This window comes from Thalassophryne amazonica, chromosome 2 (assembly GCF_902500255.1).
Source record: "Thalassophryne amazonica chromosome 2, fThaAma1.1, whole genome shotgun sequence".
NCBI lineage: Eukaryota > Metazoa > Chordata > Actinopteri > Batrachoidiformes > Batrachoididae > Thalassophryne > Thalassophryne amazonica.
The window spans coordinates 62837636-62862211 of NC_047104.1; the positions used below are offsets into that span (position 1 = coordinate 62837636).

General features: G+C 41.4%; 1 protein-coding gene across 1 annotated transcript in view; it reads right to left on the bottom strand.

Annotated features, from left to right (window-relative positions):
• LOC117524952 (protein unc-13 homolog C-like) overlaps nt 1-24576 on the bottom strand; it is a 495429-nt gene that overhangs the window by 90768 nt on the left and 380085 nt on the right. Inside the window, 3 exon segments of the mRNA XM_034186767.1 lie at nt 19261-19384; nt 21737-21874; nt 24065-24153. Coding sequence (XP_034042658.1) covers nt 19261-19384; nt 21737-21874; nt 24065-24153 — 351 coding nt within the window.

Genomic DNA, 24576 nt, shown 5'->3' on the forward strand with positions numbered 1-24576 from the left:
TGTTTACTAGAGTTTTGTGATACAGGACTTGCTTGGTTTTAAGCAGGAATTTAAAAAATGGACATTGATTTATTATAAAATCAGACAAAAGAAAACGCAGAGAAAACTAGAATTCTTGCGGGTGGAGCTTTTAACCCTTCAAAAGCATGCGCCCCCAGAAAAGTCATTCTCTTGCTCTTTCGCCTCTTACGCTCTTCTCCTTCACCTATCTCTTTTTCTTGGGTCTTGAGACAGTCGCCTCCACCGTCCCAATTTTTTATGACCATTTGTTCTTGCAACCATGTGTTGTTTGAACTGATTTCTTGTCTGTGCGTGCAACAACAAATCAGCTTTTTCCTTTTTCTACAGATACTTTTACACAAACTTCTGTGAAGTCAAACACGCTGGTGCAAGTAACTTCCATTCACGTTTTTCAAGTTACACTCAACAAAAATATAAATGCAACACTTTTGGTTTTGCTCCCATTTCGTATGAGATGAACTCAAAGATCTAAAATGTTTTCCACATACACAATATCACCATTTCCCTCAAATATTGTTCACAAACCAGTCTAAAATCTGTGATAGTGAGCACTTCTCCTTTGCTGAGATAATCCATCCCACCTTACAGGTGTGCCATATCAAGATGCTGATTAGACACCATGATTAGTGCACAGGTGTGCCTTAGACTGTCCCACATAAAGGCCACTCTGAAAGGTGCAGTTTTGTTTTATTGGGGGGGGGATACCAGTCAGTATCTGGTGTGACCACCATTGCCTCATGCAGTGCAACACATCTCCTTCGCATAGAGTTGATCAGGTTGTCAATTGTGGCCTGTGGAATGTTGGTCCACTCCTCTTCAATGGCTGTGCGAAGTTGCTGGATATTGGCAGGAACTGGTACATGCTGTCGTATACGCCGGTCCAGAGCATCCCAAACATGCTCAATGGGTGACATGTCCGGTGAGTATGCCGGCCATGCAAGAACTGGGACATTTTCAGCTTCCAAGAATTGTGTACAGATCCTTGCAACATGGGGCCTTGCATTATCCTGCTGCAACATGAGGTGATGTTCTTGGATGTATGGCACAACAATGGGCCTCAGGATCTTGTCACGGTATCTCTGTACATTCAAAATGCCATCAATAAAATACACCTGTGTTCTTCGTCCATAACAGACGCCTGCCCATACCATAACCCCACCGCCACCATGGGCCACTTGATCCACAACATTGACATCAGAAAACCGCTCACCCACATGACACCACACACGCTGTCTGCCATCTGCCCTGAACAGTGTCACCGGGATTCATCCGTGAAGAGAACACCTCTCCAACATGCCAAACGCCAGCGAATGTGAGCATTTGCCCACTCAAGTCGGTTACGATGACGAACTGGAGTCAGGTCGAGACCCCGATGAGGACGACGAGCATGCAGATGAGCTTCCCTGAGACAGTTTCTGACAGTTTGTGCAGAAATTCTTTGGTTATGCAAACCGATTGTTTCAGCAGCTGTCCGAGTGGCTGGTCTCAGACGATCTTGAAGGTGAACATGCTGGATGTGGAGGTCCTGGGCTGGTGTGGTTACACGTGGTCTGCGGTTTGTGAGGCTGGTTGGATGTACTGCCAAATTCTCTGAAACGCCTTTGGAGATGGCTTATGGTAAGAAATGAACATTCAATACACGAGCAACAGCTCTGGTTGACATTCCTGCTGTCAGCGTGCCAATTGCACGCTCCCTCAAATCTTGCGACATCTGTGGCATTGTGCTGTGTGATAAAACTGCACCTTTCAGAGTGGCCTTTTATTGTGGGCAGTCTAAGGCACACCTGTGCACTAATCATGGTGTCTAATCAGCATCTGATATGGCACACCTGTAAGGTGGGATGGATTATCTCAGCAAAGGAGAAGTGCTCACTATCACAGATTTAGACTGGTTTGTGAACAATATTTGAGGGAAATGGTGATATTGTGTATGTGGAAAAAGTTTTAGATCTTTGAGTTCATCTCATACGAAATGGGAGCAAAACCAAAAGTGTTGCGTTTATATTTTTGTTGAGTATAAAACCTTTTTCTTCTTAAACTCCAAATTTATCTCGTGAACATTTTTCTTACCAAGTCAACTATTTTTGTATCGAGTTTTGACTGGACCTGGCTTCTTAAGATGACGACGAAAGACAAATTTTTGTTTTTGGCGAAAACAAAATAAAGACACTCAAACCTTTATTCTGACGATCCCAGACGGCAACCGCTGCAGAGATATATACATCCATGTCAGCCTGAGCCGCACAGCGATTCAAAACGCCGTCAAAAATCACAGCGTAACGACATAAATCGCCTCTGGTAACCAATGAAACCGGGCGCGGTGACCGGCAGAGTCACTTTGTCAAGATTCTCCAAGTCAGCTGTGCAGACGGGCGATTCATCGACTGGAGATGAAACAGCTCCCAGCATCTGACCTCACAGAGATCCTATCTGCACTGTGCATCAAGTAAGACCTGGGTTTCGTCATCATAAAATTGCCTTACTGTGATATGTCCTGTTATTCAACTCCTGACTGAGTTAAATAAATGTTTTAAACGTATGAAGTTGTCTGTGATTGTATGGTTTTACAGAAGACTCAGACCTTGACCTGTAGAACTTCTGAACGGAAGATCAGAGATTGATTTAATATTTCCTATTGACTGACACTAAAATCACTGATATTATAACCTTGTTATAATATCATTCAGTCATAGGTGGTGTCCCCATTATTCAAAGTAAAATTGTCCACAAGTGATAATATCAACATATCTAAAACACATCTTTATGCTACAAAAATCACTTTGCAGTCTGCTACAAAACTTCAAGATAGAATCATATGCATCTGGTGTCTGGTATATACACACACACACACAAGATTTAATAAGCATGTACTGTACATCAAGAAAGTATTCAGAGCGCTTCACATTTTCAAAATCTGTGCAGTATTTTTGACATAATCTTTAAAAGTGTACAAAGTGAAATCCTGATCCAGAATCCGGATATGGATCCAGATCACCTCCAAAATGTAATGGAATCTTCCAAGGCCTAACACCAATGTGTGGTAAAACTTTGGTGAAAATCTGTGAATCAGTTTTGATAGAATCCTTCAAAGCCTATATAAAGTGAAATCTTGATCCAGAATCCAGATCAGGATCACCTCCAAAACTCAGTGGAGTATTTCATGCCCTAATATCTACCTGTGGTGCAAATTTTGTCAAAATCTGTGCAGCAGTTTTGACATAATCCTGTTAACAGATAAACAATAAATAACACAATGATTTTATTATATCCTTGGTGAACGTAATAAAAACTAAAATAAAAAGAAATCACATGTACAGAAGTATTCACACTGTTTGCTCAATACTTTGTTGATGCACCTTTGGCAGCAATTACAGCCTCAAGTCTTCTTGAATATGATGCCACAAGCTTGGTGCACCTATCTTTGGGCAGTTTTGCTCATTCCTCTTTGCAGCACCTCTCATGCTCCGTCAGGTTGGACGGGGAGTGTCAGTGCACAGCCATTTTCAGATCTCTCCAGAGATGTTCAATCGGATTCAGGTCTGGGCTCTGGCTGGGCCACTCAAGGACATTCACAGAGTTGTCCTGAAGTCACTCCTTTGATATCTTGGCTGTGTGCTTAGGGTCATTGTCCTGCTGAAAGATGAACCATTGCCCCAGTCTGAGGTCAAGAGCACTCTGGAGCAGGTTTTCATCCAGGATGTCTCTGTACATTACATTACTAGGGGGTGGTGGCCAAGTGGTTAATGCGCTTGGTTTCAGTTCAGAAGGCTCGGGGATCAAATCCCAGCCCTGCCACATTTCTCCATGTAATGTGGAGTTGCGTCAGGAAAACCTGTGCCAATTCAACATGCAGATCCACCTTGGATTTGCTGTCGCGACCCCGAGTGCAAACAAGGGAGCAGCCAAAGGGACTTTTATGTCTCTGTACATTACTGCATTCATCTTCCCCATCTGCACAAACATCCCCACAGCATGATGCTGCCACCACCATGCTTCACTGTAGGGATTGTGCCTGGTTTCCTCCAAACATGATGCCTGGCATTCACACCAAAGAGTTCAATCTTTGTCTCATCAGACCAGAGAATTTTGTTTCTCCTGGTCTGAGAGCTTTTAGTTTTTTATTTTTAATAAATTTACAAAAATCTAAAATAAACTAGAAGCACTCAGAGAGTGCAAACCTCCACCAAGGCCATGGGGTCACTGACACCATAACATCTACACGCCGTGGAATCATTGAACCTAAAAAAGTCTAACAATGATGTTTGCTCAGTAGTAAAAAGTTTCATCTGCTGTGACTGGATAGCATGTATCCTTAGCGCTTGGCATCACAGTTTATTGCAACTTGCACCTTTCCCAGAAGCTACTGTCATCTGAGCACTGATATTGATATTGCATGTGTTTATAGACAAAAACAAATAAGAGACAAAATTCAATTTATTATTCAACTAAACTGCAAATATATGAATTTTTTAACATTTATGAAACACTTCTCTAAACAGGTCATAGGGTCACTGACCCTAAGAGATTCCTCCTTGGCACAGTGATTTATTTCTTTTGTCTCTTTCTCTAAAATTGTATATAATAATCATTAGATTATTAATATATGAACAAAATAAATTCAAGAAATATTACAATTTGAAAACAAATGCACCTGAACGTGATGGCAGCTGCAACTGCTTAATGCTAACTTTTAACATTGAAAATGCCATAGACATGCTAACAGCGTTAGCATCGGGATCCGGATCGCCACTAACATTTAATCACTTGTTCCTCTTGTCATTTCCAACCACTCCACAAAATGTAATCAAAATCCGTTCAAAACTTTTTGAGTTATCCTGCTGACAAACAGACAGACAAACAAACAAACGCAACCGAAACTATAACCTCCTTGGCGGAGGTAATTGTCAGGGTAAAACACCTTTAGACACTTAAGAAAGAATGGACACGGAATGCAGCAAATCTTTTTTTGTCAGCTTTGCAAAGGGAAGAGCAGTCTCAGAGCACACAGTCTCCACCTTACTCTCTTTCTGACTTTCTTCGACTGTCTTCCTGTGCTTAGCATCATTTTATTCAGTCAAACAGTGACATACAAGCAGGGCGTGATCATAGTGACATTGTCAGTCACCTTGAGTGGAAGCAAACATCCTGTGCAGCTGGTGGATACAAGGTTTAATACATGTCTTATCTGTGGGTTTACTGTGATTGCTAGCCTATACTCCCTTCTTTTCCCATCAAACATCAAACAACCTCGCTTCAAGGCCGCAATCCCAGCAGAGACGTGCAGTACTACATGGTGCAAAAGATATAAGCATGCATAAGATATGTGATGCAGAACAAACGATAATTAAGTGTTGTGGTGGTACAAACAATTTTTCTAACAGTAATAAACTAAGCAAGCTTTTTTCACATTGTCATTATGGGTTTTTGTGTGTAGAATATTGAGGGAAAAAATGAATTGAAATGAAACGCTGTGAATACTTCTGGATGCACTGTATCCATGGTGGAAAAGCCGCTTGCATACATGCTGTGCTTTAAAATTGCACACAATATGTCAAATTAAAGACTGCAGATGTCATGTACATAGGTATAATTTCTACACCATTATCCAGTTTACATGTAATTATCTTCACATTAAAGCTGCACTGGGGGCTCTCATTCATTATTTCTTTCAGCTGTAATGAGCTGTGATAGATGTCCAAAAATGAACACACAGAGCCATTGCGCATGTTGGACTGCATGTAAAAGTAGTGTGGTAAAGTGAGATTATCACTGAAGATTACACAACAGGAGGAGGATGAACTGTAAAACGTCTGGGGACTGAAACACGCCATCTGCATGGTGTTGTTATGTATCCAGATGTCACCACAAAGAACATGGGGAAAAGAGTATCTCTCGCTCACACAAGCAAAGACTACTGTAAAAAACACTCGTAAAACCACACATGCAACGAAAAACACACAAGCAAAGATTCAATTTACACCTACTGTGTGACTCACAACAACTCTCTGAGGTGTTGTCATCCCAAGGTTGTTAGTTAAAAACACTGATCCAATCCAACGCCTCACTACCCATAGCATGAAGGATTAAACATCCTCAGGCAGCACCAACAATTGCATACCAGCCTGGGCTACATAGAGCTGCAATGCACACTGACTGCCAAAGCTGCTCTCACATGGCCATGATTCCAACAGTCCATTATATAAATCTGGTCCTGAATTAAATCCGAGTGCAGTATATTCTTACATGCTGCATATTGAACTGCTGAAATGGCAGGAATGTAACTGTGAAAATTCCTTAAAGGGAAATACCCCAGGTCGCATGTGCTGTATTTTCGAGCGGAATAGTCGGTACGGGACGTTCGGTTCGGTACAGGGTTGTTCACAGGTGAATTTGCGTTTTGTGCTTACATTCAGTGTTGCCAGCTTGGCCATTTTCTTGCTAAATTTGGCGACTTTCCAAACCCTCTTGACGACGTATTTTCTCTAGTGACAAATCTAGCTACTTTTCCTGGCATTACTGGAGACTTTTCTGATGTTTGGCGACTGAAAGTGAAAGTCTTGTCACCGAGTGGCAGCGGGTCTCCTCCTCCTCCTCTGCAGCAGCCTGTCTGTAATGCTGCGTTCACACCGGGCGCGACGCGAGCAACGGCAGTGACAGGTTGCCATGTAATCCCTGTGGAAGGATGCGTTTTGGCACCAAGCCGCGCAGCGCGATCCGCTGGACGCGAATGAAGCGACGCGAGTGAAGCGATTTTGAGCGAGTGGTGCGATATTGTGTCGTGTCACGTCGCATTGCCCTCCTCCCCAAGTTGAAAAATCTGAACTTTTTCGTCTTGTCCCGCCGCGATGACCAATCAGGGACTGAATATGTAGTGACATGGAGATGTCTGGAGTTTGACTGAGTTGGATGTGAACATGCCCTGTCTCTGTAGCCAGCCTGTGAGCAGGACTTATGTCCCTTTTGTCCTTTATTTCACAATTATGACAGAGATTTTGGAGCGAGCAGCAGCCCCACAGCAGGGGGAGCGGAGGTTTTTAAAAAAAATTGTTTACATGTGCGCGTGCGTGAATGGGACAGGAGGTCCTCAAACTGGGTCCTGCAGAGGCGGAAGGACCGCTGAAAGCGGCCATCATCCATATGCAGCCCCTGCAGCAAATAATGATACTCCTCGAACTAGGAACATCTCATGACATTTGTCAGCTTTCCACAACAACTCGCTCCGTGTGATCAAGGTCCGTCATGTTAACTTGACTGACAACCGGAGCCAGCGAGCGGAATGGAAGCTCTCCTATTTGATGAAGCACTGGGGCGAATTTTCGCAGTGAAAGCAGAACAACACACCGGGCGATGGTGGCGCATCCGTCGCCACGCGACCGACATGAATTCGTGGCGTCTGGTCGTGCCGGTGTGAACGCGGCATAAAGCACTGAGCGGAGGGATATCTACAATCCTCCTCACTCAGACTCGCTCAGCCTACTGACCTCGTTTACTGCGCTGTGATTAAATAGTCCCCAGACTTTGAGAAGCCCTGGCCTTGAGAAGTTATTTTATTTTAGAGATGTACCGAATCCTGATTTTTAAGATTCTGCCGAATACCGAATCCACTGCTTAAGATTTGGCCGAATCCGAAACCGAATCCTACTCCGATCATCAGCTAGTACATTATAATGCAATGAAAACCATTGCACAGTGTATTTCCTTCCTTAACAGTAAGATAAAACATAGGCAATAACTTCTACCATTATTTTTTTTATTTCAATATAGTCACACTTAGAGAACACCACTGAAATGTTAAGCTTAAAGCCATTCAGTGTACAGGCTTAGTGTTCTGTTCATTCCAAAGAACAAAAGCAAAAAGGTTATCTTCTCTTAAGCCTGGTTCACACGACAGGATTTTAAAATTATCTTTAGGTTTCCAAAACCTGAGAGACCACACACGTGAAGATAAAAAATCATAGCTCTAACAGGTTTGGTCGTACAGTGTGTGGTGTTTTGCCACACGGTAAGAACACCACACACGAACAGATTTCATGCACGGACATTCACACCTCAGACAGGAAATCTCGCAAAATCTCTCAAGATTAACGTGACTTCAGAGTAAACAAACAGAGATACTTTGTGGACTATTTAAAACAGAGGGGAAAAAAAGATACAAAAAGAAAAAGAAAAGGTGTTCTTTAAAGGAGTGGAGACAGCGCGACCACCGGACTTTCTGGTAAGTCAGAACAGCTGTTTTGATTTTATTTTCCACTCCGTGCGTCCGTCACCTTGCTTTCTGATTGGCTGCACGTCACATTCAGCAGGCTGTGTGCTTGTTTTGGTCGAAAGACACAACACACACAGCGATATAGGGCCAAAAAAAAATACATGTTGAATATCCCAGATTTGCGATCGGAGCGCTCCTGACGCCCTTCTGAGCAGATCAGAGCGCTATAACACACCACACACGGGAGGAATATCTGATAAGATTACCTTTAGTGTCATCACGATTGTCGGGGGCGTCCTTAAGATTGTCGGAAGGGGAAGATCGGGTCCGATATCGGCCTAATTATCCTGCCGTGTGAACCCGGCCTTAAACATTAACGACGTAATCACGTTGTGCTTACATGCGGTAGAATTCGGTTCAGTTGGCGCTCTAGTAAAAAAGTTGGCCTTGTTGACAGGGTTCGGTTTCGGTCGAACCCTGTCAACAATGCCAATGTTCGGCCGAATCTGAAACCGAATCTTGGATTCGGTACATCTCTATTTTATTTTAATATGGGATGGGCAATTTTAATGGCAAAAATATATAAACAAACCAAGAATCAAGTTTATTTGTGGTTCTAAATATTTTTAAGGTGATTTTACTCACTTTTTTGCCTCTCCCACAATGTTTTGTTTTCAAAACTATTTTAAAAAGATATATGAACAAACATCAAACAAACAGTTAAGGCCACAATAACATTCACAGTATTATTATAAATAGAAAGAGATAGAAAATAAAATAAATTGTACAAAAGTAAAGGAATTCTTTAACATTAATTCTCTTTAAAAAATTCCTCATAGAATGTTTTGGACACGTTAACTTTTCTGGCAAAAAATATGAAGGCTGAATAAAATTGATCAGGGCTTGATGCTGGAATCGTTCTGTTGCACTTGTGGAAAGGTTTTGTTAAAAGCTGTTTACTAGGAATTTATTTTTTTTATATATAATATTTTATACATTTGTTTTATTATTTGAGAACATTTTATTTAACTTATTACCAGGCAGCACTTTGCAATTATTTTATTTTCCTGTTTGTACAATGTTACAATAAATTGTTGGTTTAAACAACAAGCAAATTTAGATTTTGCATTTTGCTCCCATACTGTACCGAAAAGGAACCGAACTGTGACATATATATATATGTGTGTGTGTGTGTGTGTGTCACACCTTTATTCAGAATGTGGAAGTCACTTTTTAACACAGCATTTTCCTGGAGGACAGTTTACTTAGTAGCATATGTGCACACCACAGTATGTGCTGTTATTTAATATAAGGACTTTTAAATTCTAAAAATAAGCATGGTGGACAAATAAACATGAGATAGACAACAAATTTCCTACTTTTAAACTCTGATAAGACTGAAATAATGGTTCTTGGTCAAGTGAGACATCGGCATCAATTTGACCAGTTAATGCTTAGCCTAGGCTTGTGTGTCATACATCACGCTGACAAAGTGAGGAACCTTGGGGTAATTTTTGATCCTACATTGTCCTTTTACCTCCACATTAGAAATATTACGAGGACTGCTTTCTTCCACCTGCGAAATATAGCAAAGATTTGTCCAATCCTGTCTATGGCTGATGCTGAGACCCTGATCCATGCGTTTATCTCTTCTAGATTGGACTACTGCAATGTTCTATTTTCTGGTTTATCGGAGTCCAGCATTAGGGCTCTCCAATTGGTTCAAAATGCTGCAGCCAGACTTTTGACACGAAGCAGAAAGTTCGACCACATTACACCCATTTTGGCATCCCTTCAGTGGCTTCCTGTCCCAGTGAGATCAGATTTTAAGGTTCTGCTACTAGTCTATAAAACTGTTCATGGACTGGCACCTCCCTAACTAGCTGACCTAATTAAACCTTATGTACCGGCCCGGGCTTTGTGTTCTCAGGGTGCAGAACTACTTTGTGTCCCTAGGGTGAATAAGAAGTCTGCGGGTCATAGAGCTTTCTCTTATCGTGCCCCTGTTCTGTGGAATGATCTCCCCACGTCAATAAAACAGTCAGATTCTGTGGAGACTTTCAAGTCCAGACTTAAGACACACTTATTTTCCCTTTCGTATGGCTAGGCATACTACATAGTATAGTTCTGCGCTTTTTACTCTTTTAATTCATTTTATTTCACTAAAAGACCTAAATTCTGGGTCTTTTAGTGAAGCTTAGATCTAGTGGCTGGCGATCACCTCAGTATCCTGTTTTTCTTGTTGTTTAATGCTGGCAAATTATAGTGTATTTCTTATCTTTCTGATGCCTGATTCTGTTTTTTCTCTCTGTTTAAGGTGCAGCTCCATCCAGAGATGAGCGTGGTATTTGTGCTGAAAACCCTCCTGTCCTGTGCACCAACAGCATTTCCTGTATATTCGTTTTGTGAATTGTTCTGTAATTTATGTCTGTAGCATGGCCCAAGCAGAGGGTCACCCCTTTGAGTCTGGTCTGCTTGAGGTTTCTTCCTCAGAGGCAGTTTTTCCTTACCACCTTTGCTCTGGGGGTTTGTAAGGTTAGACCTTACTTGTGTGAAGCGCCTTGAGGCAACTCTGTTGTGATTTGGCACAATATAAATGAACATAAATTGAAAATGAATTGAAATGGGATATTACATGAGGGGTTATGGGCATTAAAAAATAGATTTACAGGGATTGTAACGCACAGCATTGGAAACAGTATAAGTCCATTTGTTTGTTTTTTTGTTCAACTTTTTGGGATTGGGATTTTTTATACATTGTTGTAGTATGTCATTCGCATTGTGAGGGAGTGTCAACTTTGACACTTTGGCCACGTGGCATGTTTCTCTGTGCATGATTCATCATGTCCGTGCCTGAGTGTTCCCCAGTTGGTGGAGAAGGCCAAGGGGACACCCATGTTTCACCTGGCTGCACTTACCTCTGCCCTGTCTGCTATATATACATAGGCTGAATCTCAATTCTACCCCTGAGCCCTTCCCCTTACCCCTTCCCCTCCATTTTGTGCGGGCACGAGAGACAGAGGGGTGTCTCAATTCTCTTTTTGGAGCGAGGCGGAGGGGTTGGCGAAGGGGTACAAACCCCTGTGTTTGGAGTGAATCTGGATGCACACTCCATTTGGAGGGGTAGGAGGAGCTTACCGCTGTCTCCGAAAAAACAAACATGGCGCCGTAAGAGCCACACAAATGAAGCGGCTTTCATTAAAAATTACGCTCTTTAGAAAGTTATAACTTGCTAAAAAACTTTACAGGCAGTTGTCTATGACAGCAACATGTATGCTGCTGGATGCATGTTGCGTATATTGTCTTTCTAAGGAATATCGTAACTTCGCTCATGCGCTGAGGCGTTATAATGCGCATACACATGAACGCTACGATAAGACACTTTATATCTCACAATGGAGAAAATCATGATAAAGGATAAGCACGTTAATTTGTATGTTCATTAATCTTTGGACAATAGTGATCCCTGCTGTTGGATTTCACGGTCTGTAACGTGTGTGTATTTTGTAAACAAACAGGGAGCCCTGAGCACACTCGTCTCCTAATAAGCTTTCGAGCAGAAAATGAGACATTCATCAATGGGAATAAGTTGGAAAATATATACACACATGTGTAACACATAACCTGATGTCCTAGTAGACTGATATTATTTGTCAAGGAAATTTCTAAAGGAAATAGGGCTGGATGCAAAAATGGGAGAATTTGAAAAAGAAATATAAGGTTAACAGAACTAGATGCAGCCCATAACATACATACAGGTGCTGGTCATATAATTAGAATATCATGAAAAAGTTGATTATTTCAGTCATTCCATTCAAAAAGTGAAACTTATACATTCATTGCACACAGACAGATATATTTCAAGTGTTTATTTTAATTACTAATTAATTACTAATCATTAAATTAATGATTAATCAAACAATATTAATTATTACTATATTGATCAATTATTATTAGTATTAACATAAATTAATTAATAATTAATTCATGATACTACTATTTATTATTATTACTATTATTATTATTAGAAATTACAAATTAATTACATTAATTAACATGACATGATTGTGACGAGTCGAAGAAGACATACCCCTTCGCCTTACCCCTTGTTTAACGGGTAAGCGTAGGGGTAGGGGGTAGGGCCAGGGCCAAGGGGAAGGGGTACAAAGAGAATTGAGATTGGGGTTAACAAAGGTCCCAATTCAGCATAATTTCAATTCAGCACATATTTGAGCCTGTACTTAGAATTTAGAGCAGGGCTCTTCAGCTCATTCCAGAAAGAGCCGAGAGGGTGCACCCTCTCGGCCCTTTCTGGAATGAGTTAAATACCCAATTGACACTGTGTTGGCAATGATCCAAACTAAATTCAAACTTGTGTACCCAATTCTGTTTTTTTTTTTAAGTCATTAATGATATTTGCAGTCCAATCAATCCAACGTGGCAAAAGAACAACTCAAACAAATCATTAAACCCCCAAAAACAAGAAAAATAAATAAACAGACGAGAGCACTGTGCTTGTACAGCACAAACCTCCGCCAACACTAGTTTCCAATTCCACAAATTTTACATTGGAAAAATTTTTCAATGTCAAAGTCCTTTTAGAAGTGGCTTTTCATAAGCTAAATTAGATGCGAATAAATGTCAGGAGTATGGATTTAGTTAATACACTTGAAGTTTTTCTGTGTTGTTATCAGATTTTTTTTCAACTATTTCAGTTTCTGAATTCTTTTTCAGATAATTTCACAGAACACTGGTTGCCTTTGCTATGCACAATTTGTCACTGCATTTTGGCACTTGGTTTCCGACTGATCACTGGAAGATAGACAAACACATAAAATTGGAACCTCCATCCAATTTTGGTGGTGTAGGTTCGGCATGCCCAACCAATTGATCACGGTTGAGTTCCAGTTGGTCACATGAACAAAAAACAAACAAACGTCTATCTCTGTATGCACAGAGTCGAAAGGGCACAGAAGCTACAGTAGAGAGTACAGGGTGCTACAATGGCAAAAGCTAAAAAAATCCAAAACTTATTTTCATTCAGAGTGGGAGGAGGATTTTTTTTTTTTTTATTCAAATGGAAAATCCATCGGTCTTTCTGCAAAGAAAATGTGGGCTTTACTGAAGAAAGGGAATTTGGAGCAGCATTTCAAGAGCTACAATGCAACTTCCCAGCTAAATCACCTCTGTGTGCCCAAAAAGTTCAGGAATTGAAAAGATGGCTAGCAGCACAACGGTCCATAAATATGGAAGACGTGATGGATGTGGCTAACAAGATTGTGTGTTCTGTTCGGGCCAGGAGTCTGAGGAGGTGATATTCCATGCGTAGCTGGAGGGGAATAGAATAGAATACAAACTTTATTGTCATTGCACATACGAAGGCTGTCAATAAAGTACGGTCCTTTTTATTTTTTTCAAAAACTATATGGATTTCATTCATATGTTTTTACGTCAGACATGCTTGAACCCTCGTGCGCATGCGTGAATTTTTCCACGCCTGTCGGTGACGTCATTCAGCTGTAAGCACTCCTTGTGGGAGGAGTCGTCCAGCCCCTCGTCGGAATTCCTTTGTCTGAGAAGTTGCTGAGAGACTGGCGCGTTGTTTGATCAACTTTTTCTAAACCTGTGAGACACATCGAAGTGGACACGGTTCGAAAAATTAAGCTGGTTTTCAGTGAAAATTTTAATGGCTGATGAGAGATTTTGAGGTGATTCTGTCGCTTTAAGGACTTCCCACGGTGCGAGACGTCGCTCAGCGCTCTCAGCCGCCGTCGTCAGCCTGTTCAAGCTGAAAACCTCCACATTTCAGGCTCTATTGATCCAGGACGTCGTGAGAGAACAGAGAAGTTTCAGAAGAAGTCGGTTTCAGCATTTTATCCGGATATTCCGCTGTTAAAGGAGATTTTTTTTAATGAAAGACGTGCGGACGGGTCCGCTGCGCGCTCTGCCACAGGAAAATTACCTCTGTTGAAAGCCTAAGGACAAGTTGGAACATGTCCTGCTGTTAAACAATTTCTCATATACTCACTCCACTGAAAGCCATCAAAAGCGCCTGGATTTTACAAATGGTTTATCAACACGGAGGTGTTTTTCCTGTGCCGCCGCAACCGCGTCGGTCTGCGTCCCGACGCGCGGACCCGTCCGCACGTCTTTCATTAAAAAAATATCCTTAACAGTGGAATATCCGGATTAAAATGCTGAAACGACTTCTTCTGAAACTTCTCTGTTCTCTCACGATGTCCTGGATCAATAGAGCCTGAAATGTGGAGGTTTTCAGCTTGAACAGGCTGACGACGGCGGCTGAGAGCGCTGAGCGACGTCTCGCACCGTGGGAAGTCCTTAAAGCGACAGAATCACCTAAAAATCTCTCATCAGCCGTTAAAATTTTCACTGAAAACCAGCTTAATTTTTCGAACCGTGTCCACTTCGATGTGTCTCACAGGTTTAGAAAAAATTTTGATCAAACAACGCGCCAGTCTCTCAGCAACTTCTCAGACAAAGGAATTCCGACGAGGGGCTGGACGACTCCTCCCACAAGGAGTGCTCACAGGCGAATGACGTCACCGACAGGCGTGGAAAAACTCACGCATGCGCACGAGGGTTCAAGCATGTCTGATGTAAAAATATATGAATGAAATCCATATAGTTTTTGAAAAAAATAAAAAGGACCGTTGCTTTATTGACAGACCTCGTATATACATACAACAAAACTTGTCCTCTGCATTAACCCATTCTAATTACAGTCAGACACAATTTAACTACTAGGAGCAGTGGGCAGCCACAGTCCAGTGCCCTGGGACCAACTCCAGATGTAGATACTGCCTTGGTCAGGGGCAGAGAAAGGAGCAGACCCTAAATATGCATATTTTTGATTATGGGAGGAACCGGAGTGGCCGGAGGAAACCCATGCAGACGCGGGGAGAACATGCAAACTCCACACAGAAAGGCCTGGAATCGATCTTGCTGTGAGGCAACAATGCTAACCACTAAGTCACCGTGCCGCCCAGGGGACGTGCAGAACACACAGATCTGCTGCTGCACACAGAGGTAAATTTCTGGAACGGTTTTCTGAATTGTTGCCCGAAATTAAAGAATTTCTGAAATGTTCAAACCATGCTGAATATGCAAAGGTAGAACAGTCATTGGCGCATGAATTTAGCCTTTCTTCCTGATCTGACTAATATGCTCATTCACTTAAATCTAGACCTGCAGAGTAAAGACAAACACATCAGCAACATGATCAGCTCCATGAACACGCTTTAAAGCAAGTTACACCTGCTATCAAGCAGGTTGCAACAGTGTGACTTACTGACCTTTCCACATATGGACACAGAACTTAAGTGTCAGGGCAAAGACTGTGCGGAGCTTGAGAGTGCACGTTCTGATGGTCAAGTGCAGAGCATCTTGTAAGAATTTGACAGGCGCTTTACTAACATTGCTGCATCTGGTGAGCTTGTTGTCAGTTTTCCCTGTTTTCCATTTGGGGAAAATATAGATGTGTATTGTATAACCTCCAAAGTAGCACCACTCTTCAACCTGGATAGCTGTGCTGTTCAGAATGAGATCCTCACATGGACAAATGACACTGAGCTCAAATCCAGAGCAACTCCTGACATGAATGTCCAGTTCTAGAATCTAATGCAGGAACAGAAGTAACCCATCCTCAGGCAAATGGCACAGAATTTGACTGCACTTTTTGGATCAACATATTTGTGTGAGTCTGACTTTTCACATCTGAAAATCATCAAGTCAACATACAGATCCACTATGACTGATGATCACCTTGCGGCCTGCTTATGGCTGGCACTCAGCTCCTACAGTCCGAACTATGAGAGAACAGCTTCCTCCTCTCGGTACCAGAAGTCCCACTAAGGTAGGTAACAATTTTTCCAACTTTAATTAGGCATTGTATTACTTGGGTTGTTGGTTGTTCTAGGCCTACATGTGCTTATTCTTTGCACACACGCATTTACTTGAATAATGTATTAATATTGTTAAAACTTTATCTTTGTACCAGAAAATCTTGTTATTATACTGGTGCCCAATAAATGTTATGGTGTTTGATATGGCTTGGAAAGCTTGACACACTGTGTCAACTTTAAAAGTAGATCTTGGTTCAAAAACGTAGGGCATCCCCGGTGCAGTTAAATCCATAAAAGAAAAATGAGAGTGACTGAGGCACTTTTCATTGACATATAATGCAAAATGTACATCAGATGAGCTTTTCAATATTACATTCAAATGTCCACAAAATCCACAATTCGGATCAGATCAAAATTTGTGAGGTGATAGTGAGTGCCAGTCTGCACATCACTTTCAAATATGAGAGTGATTGGGGCATGTTGGTTAAGCTATAATTACAAAGTAACCTGTTGTGTCTGATTTGTGGACGTTCATGCTGGTTATATGGTCGCAAATAGAGGAACGTTGCCGGAAAACTCCTCTATTTGTGACTGTATAACCAGCATGAACGTCCACAAATCATCAGAGGAGGTTATTCCCCTTCTAATTCAATTCCATCGTTTGGACGGTTTATGTTTCTGTAGGTAATATGGTCGGCGAGGCTTACCGTCGAGCCAAGACAGCGTTGCTCCAACAGTGGTCAGGGCTCGGAGTAATCCATCACATGTGAAAATTTATCAAATCCATAAAATGTGAAACGGTAATTCTATATCAGAATCCACATCAGTACTTACGTATGGTAGCTTAAATTCACCCATGTAGGCGGGTGGCGTGGGTACGTGACTTCCTCTCGCTCTCAGCTAACAGCTAGCAGCGCGTGCAGCCGGTGTTCTGTCAAACTGTGCATCTCGTCGCAATAAATCAACATTTCCGCACCCCGACAATCAAAATCCACATCAATACTTTCGTATGGTAGCTTAAATTCATCCATTTAGGTGTCGGCGTCGGTATGCGACTTTCTCTCAGTCTCAGCTAACAGTGCTAACAGCTAGCAGCGTGCAGCAGGTGTTCTGTCAAATTGTGCGTCTCGTCACATAAATCAACACTTCCGCGTCCTGACAATTTGCGCATGCGCAGCTGCGCGGAGGACAGGAATGACATTCAACAGGAATGAAATCTCATCAAAACACCGGTCAGGGCGCGGAGTAATACATCTAAATGTGAAACAGTCGAATATTTTGCCACTGTTACCCTGATATTATATGGTCTGAAATCTCACACACTTAAAGAATCAGATTCAATGAAAACAAATAACTGGATTAGAATGTAAAATATACATTAAATGGAGTTTTTAACGTTAAATTTAAATGGCCACAAAATCTGTAATCTGGATCAGATCCTGATCAAACTTTGTCAGTCGATAAAGGATATTATCACATATAATGCTTTCAAATATGAAAGAAATTCTATCTTTTTTGACAGAGGTATGAATGTTTGAAAACGACATCAATGTTAAAGATGGGGATTTTTCCAGACTTTGACCTTTGACCTTGAAAATGAGTCACTTCTTGTCCACCAGGATACGAATCTTTAGTAAAAATTTCAAAATAATATATGAAAAAGTGTGGGCTCCAGGCTGTTCACAAACAAAAACAGGGATGAAAACATTAGTTGGAGGAGGTAATTACCATGACATTCATGCTCAGCATGAGTGTATGTAAACCTCCAACCACAACTGTAGAGCATCACTCCCATGGGTACACAGATGAGTGCAGTTTTACTTTCTATTTACATGAGGGAAGCACTGAAAGTGAAAACTACATCTGTTACTTGTACACTAGGAATGACACTTGCGATATGCTGTGCACAACTTTGACCTGGTTTAAAGATAGGGCCCTTCATGAAATGCTTTCAGATGCAACCTGACAACCAACAGACTACAATATGCTTTTACATATTCAAGATTGACAGAGTTTTGAATTTTCCGCAACCACTGAACCTATATCTAGCAGCTGTACTCTGCTCTTCTGCTTTGCGTTGTCTCCTCTCACTCGCTCCCCTCGGGACATGAACTCAGTATCGTCAGTATGGAAGGCAGACACTCTAACCAGAAGGCCAAAAACCTGGGCTCTGACCTTGTGGCCAGAAAGTCCTATTAGCTGTTGGGGAGTGAGGTTTACTGACTACTATTGCATAGTGACTCCTGCTGGCCTCCGTCACATATATATGTATATCCCGTATCCTGCTCACACTTTTCTGGCATATACACTAAAATACATCATTCATATTCAGCATACAGAAACTGTGTGAAATGCAGACTATTTACAGTATATTTTATAGGTGTGGTGGAAGAAATTCTCAATTTGCAGGCCAACATTTTTGTGCAAAGCTCATGAGAAAAAAAATTACCTTCAGTTTGGAGAGCTGTCCCAAGTCCTTCGCGGCACTGAAGATCATCTGAGCTCCTTGCTGTTAAAGAGATAATTAGGTTTTCTTACACAGAAGAAAAATAAAATACAAGAATAATAAGAAGGCAAAAAAGTATTAATTTCCAGCAGAAACTTTCAAACAAACATTTTAAGATTAGCCTGATAAAAAATGATTTGACTTTCTTATAACCACCACAGGGTTATTCCACAAAACAGGAGCACAATAAGTAAAAACTCTACAGCCTGCACGAGACAGAACGTCAAGCTCAACAGGGTCTGTATAAGTGTCTGCACAGCCAATCAGAGTCTTAACAGTCAACAACAAATCATCTCAAATGATCACTCAGTCCTACTTGAGAAGAAAATGCAATCAGCATGGCTCAAAGAACTGGAAATGACAAATTCCTGAAATGAAAGGTGAATGTTGCACTTCGAGAAGTACTGCCAGCACAGTACTAAATGAAGTATGACCAGCACAGTACTAACTGAGGTACAGCACAGAAATGCATGCGTGAAGATTTATAGCAGCCATGTTGCTCCATCGATTGTTCAGTAAGGATCTGTACATCACAAGTTGGTCAGAGAGCTGAACAGATGGAGGAAAAAAGAGAGACAGGTGGACAAGAGGAATGAGGTGGAGGGCAGCCAGGGCAACAAAAGGAGTAAAGAAGCAGAAAAAAAGATGTAATTGATCAAACTCACACTCTGGTCACTCAGCGGAGGCAGAACAATTGTTCTCTCGATGGTGTTCAGCACAATTTTCCACAGCTCTTTGAGAACTCGCTTCAGCACAGTCTTCTCACAAATCTTGGCAAATAACATCAAACTGCAAAGCAGCAAAAGGGCATTTGTCAGATTACCGCATGAATCATGTGTCTCAAACTGAGCCAACAAGGCTGAAGGCTGCAAGACATGACGTTCAGGGAAAAACACCTGTGCCTCAGTAAAATAAATGCAGTGGCCTTATGTTTTAATCCCACTCTATTGTGCAAGCACGGGATGAAGGATTTGGTATTTCCATATATTAAGAGGATTTGCCGTTAATACTCCACTGGCCTCAATGTTACTTTGAGAAAATGGTTGAGGGCGATTCTTGGAGCTCAGCTGAAGCATACTAGTGTTCCGGTTCTTGAAAGAAATTCACAGAAACAAATGCAATTTATGTAGATGGTATACAACCACACAGGGCTTTGGCAGTGTTTTTTTTTCTCTAAAACCTAAACCTACTGACTTAAATTAACAGCTAAAATCTCATTAATACATTGTAGATGGTAAAACCTATAATCCAAAGACTGACAGCATAGGTTGTCCAACTTCTTCCTCCTCTAATTTACAGTAGATGTGCCCCAAATTTGAGAAGATTCAGTGTTTAACCCCTTAAGCCGAGCCTATTTCACCAAAATCACATACCCATACATTATGATTTATTTCTCAGCTTGTACAAGGTAAAAAATGCAACAGTTTGGATCAGCTAAAAGACAGGTCCTAGGGGATGTTGTGGATGCAAAAAAATTGAAAGTAAATAATACATGGTAGGAGTAAATTTTTTTTTTTCCAAAAAAATGAATTCCGATTTATGTCTTTATTTGCTTGGCATTTCAGCTGTGGTTAGTTGATATGTGATTGAAGTGGATACTTTTGTAGAGGATATTTTGCTTGACATTTTGATGTATAATAAGTGTATGTTGGTGTCAGCATTGGTTAGTTATGAGTGTTCAAATGTTTCCAAACAGGGCAACTCCCCAAATTTGGGGACTCTAGAGTTTAAGAGGTTAAGAGCTCAAGGACATTTGCTTGTGTTGGGTTGTAACAACTGTGTAGCATGACATAAACTCCTAATAGATATGTGCCTTGAGCAAAACCTTTTCTCAGTTTTGTCAGAAGTGGTGCTGGTGATTCTAGGCTGGGGTTCATTTTTAATAATGGCTTTCTATGTGGCCACTACTGTGAAGCAACAGGCAAACGTTATTTCCCTTAAGTCCCTCAATTCCACATGCTGAAGATTACAGCTACGTCAATATTGTCATGTATATGTTCATGGCTTCCCTCACTTGCTCCCCGCCCCCCATGCCATTCGGTTAGCACTACATTTTTTGGGGATGGGTGGGATCCCTCTGCCATTCTGGGAGGTATGCACTGTTCAACTGCTCCTTTTAGTTCACTTAGTTTGGAAATATACTGGGAACAAAGAAAAAAAAAATGTTCATTTTTACCCAAGGTCATCAAATGTCCAAGGCCACTAACATTCTTGGGACACAGACCTTGGAGAAGTTCAAAGATGGCTAACCTTGACCTATTTTAAGAGGTTAAAAAGTCACATTCTGTTTCAATCTGTTCCTTTTTTTAGATGCGGGGGTTACAGCCAATCAGAGTAGAGCTGCACCTAACATCAGTAGCTGGTCTCTCCAAAACCACTTCGTTTTGTGTGTTTACATACATGTTTCTCATATTTTATGTAAAAGCTAGCGAGCAATAAACACTTCTAAAACTGAAAATACTGTTTTTGGAACCTAATAATACCTCTGAAGTGATTTAGAAGACATTTAGTGGACATTAGCATGCATGCTAATGTCCGCTAACTCAAAGCTAACGTCCGTTCTTGTCAAAAGCTCAGTATTACCAGCTCAGCCTGTTCCTCTGTTTAAGAAGACGGCATTCTGGGATCTATCATGTGGGGCACTGGGAGAGGTCTGTGTGGTTTTATTTGAGTTATTTCAGTTTTGTCTGCAGCTGCTACCAATGCTCCCCACCAAACAGGTGGTGGTAGTAGTGCACCGAGTCAGGTTATGAGCCGCATCCTGAAACAAAGAGGAAGAAGTGTGTGAGCTGGCTGCAGCGCGGAATATTAGGGACCTCTACTCTGTTAAAAAGAAAATAAAGTTTGTGTTCAGTGAGTTACAATATGAGTGCTCAGCCTCTGTACCATGGTTAAGACACCACTGTGCACACGCAGACGCAGGCACTCCGGCAGGCACCGTTAAAACATAAAAATTGTTTATGATTTATTGAGGGGCTTTATTGAACATGTGCATCATATGTAAGACAATAGGATCTTAATAATTAATTAAATAACTGCAAATTATAAAGGATGCAAAGCTCATATGGCTGAGGGTATTTTAGCATTGCATTAAATTTAAAATCTTCACCCAAAGCTCCAATCATACTGCTATGTACCCACTTTTTATCTAGAAGGTCCATAAGAGGTCGCAGGACTGTCTCTGCATCCATGGCAGCGTTGCTCCCTTTGATAGGTCCTTTCATCTGTACTAACTCCTGGTTCATCTGCTTCACACATTCCTCAATCACAGGTTTGAAACTACAGTAGGTGAGAAAAAACATCACTTAAAAATCAATATCCAAATTTTTTTTATGCAGTAATAACGAAAACACTTGTTTTGGGGAGGTGCTGACACATATATTACTTTTCTGACAAGTATTCAGCACAACTGGTTTGTGTACAAGTGTACATAAGCAACAGAATTGTCAGCCGTGATCATGTGACCAAAATAAAACATGTTGGATCTTGTGACTGAAAATAAAGGCACCTAAGACTGCAAGCAGTCATATACGAGCCCTCATGTCCGTGCCAGCACATCCCCTTGTCACCAGATGTGGGCAGATGCGTACAGGGGCAGACACTCATCATACAGTTCAAGTTTCAAGCAAATCAGACAATGCATGAAGGAGTTATGTCAAGTTGATATTTCATCCACTAGGGGGCACTCAGGGGGCAGGTGTGTTCAGGGGCCGATCCACATCACACGTGAAATTTCAAGTCAATGAGAGAAAGCATGAAGGAGTTATCATGACTTGATGTTCCATGGCGAAGGGTCAAAATTGCGGCGACATTGCGGCCACACACTTCGACATAGAAAAAAGCTTTTGATAACTTTTGATAAGTATAGTCTCTGGATGATCTGAAAGAAATTTGAAGTGCACTGGACAAAATCCCAAGGAGGAGTTTGCTCAAATACAACGTGTGGGAATCATGTCAAAATGACACGAAAATTCAAAATGGCTGACTTCCTGTTTGGAGTAGACCAATTGTGCAAGAGACTTTTTGTATGTCTATGCAAATCACACGTGTACCAATTTTCATCTCCCTACTGCAACAAAACCCCTATGGGGAGGGGTTTTTGAAAGTTGCAAGGGGGCGCTATTGAGGCACTTTGCCCCACCCATGGGCGACGCTCCTATGACCTGTAAGAGGTTGTCATGCTTGACCTGTGTATGAATTTTCATGATGAAATGACAAAATGAAAGCCATCAAAAGGAAGAACATAATTTCATGGTGAGGGGTCAATATTCGGCACGCCGCCACACGGACGCCGTTACTCGTAACTTCACGGCAATCATTGCCTACGTTCACCAACTTGTTCTGCATGTTTTAGAAGTGGAATGAAGTTGATGGGGTTAACTATGTGACATCGTACTGGTTAAAGTATAGATAGGACATTTCCTGTTACCACCGAGTGGCGTTATGCGTTAGGTGGGAAGTTAATATATGGCTATGTTCAGGGCGGAGCCCTCATCATGTCCAACAAGTTTGAAGGACCTACAATGAAGTATGTGGGCGTGACAGCCGTTCGGAGTGAAATGACGAACCCTAGCAGCCACGCCTTTTGACCTACAGAAATTCTTTTGATAACTTTTAATCAGCATGGAGTCCATGATGATGTGTACTAAATTTGAAGACGATTGGATGAAATCCCTAGGACGAGTTCCTTCAAATGTAAGTAGTGGAAATGGCCAGAAACTGCAAAAATGACCTCAAAATCAAAACTTCAAATCAAAATGGACGACTTTCTGTCGACATTTCACCATGACGTTAAGAGACTTTTTTGTGTATCCCAGCATGGTAAATATATGTACCGAATTTCGTGAGGCTACCACAAAAAAAGCCCAATGGGGAGGGTGTTTTGAAAATTTGTACGGGGTGCTATTTTGATATTTCACTGCGAGCATGTGCGCGACCCCCAAAATATCGACTTTCAGATCCGGCTGAATGACTTTGCAAAGTTTGGTGAGTTTTGAGCAAAAGTAAAGGGGAAAAGGGAAAGGGGCGAAATTGGGGCTTTAAATTATAAATAAATAAATAATAAACAGCGCAATTACAATAGGGTCCTCGTAGGACTTTGTCCTACTTGGGCCCTAAATATTCTTCTTCTTATTGCTATTCTAGCCCCAACCTTAACCTTCGTCTCTGAAGGTTGAATGAGAAAAGTGTGTTGCGCATCCATATGAAAATTCATAAGATTATCCATGAAATATCGTGTTTAAATTTTAGTGTATCATATGGCCGAATTCAGGAGAATATATTATGCTGTTGGGCATCATGCACAGCAAGACATGGAATTTGCTATATTTTTCAGTCAAAAACCAATCAGACCTGTAGTGTAATTTGCTTGATGCAGTTCTGCTAGTGCATATCAATGCATGTTCACCTTCATGTCAATCCCATACAGACACAAAAAGTGCATCCTGAGCCACAGCCATTAATACTTACCTTGACCCAAACACGCCGCTGAGCTCATCTAGCACTGTGTTGAGTTTATTCTGCAGCTCCTTCAGCAGATCACTGGCCTCTGCGTCCAGCTGTTAGAGACAGACAGTTACGGCATCATTACACACAGGCCAAACTGAGCAGGACTGGAATTGTGGAAGATGCCTCAGCTGTAGCGGGTGTTGGAGGAAAGGGCAGGCATGAAGTGAGGGTATCCTGCATTTGTGGCGACTCCCACTCACTTTCCCTGCCATCTGTGTTGAGCAACACGGTGAATACAAATGGGCAATAGACCTTGGAGTGCTAAAATAATGAATGCTTGTTGAGTCAGCAAACATGAGCTCAACGTAAAGCCATCCTCACAGCCACTGGAAATTGAATAGTTTTCCAAAATGGGAAATTTTCTTTTGTACTTCATCTTTACAGGAAACAGTACAAACAGCATTCTCCCGGTCATTCTCCACATTTTAACATCTAAAAAAGGATACATTCTGTTGTACTGTGTGTGTAGAATT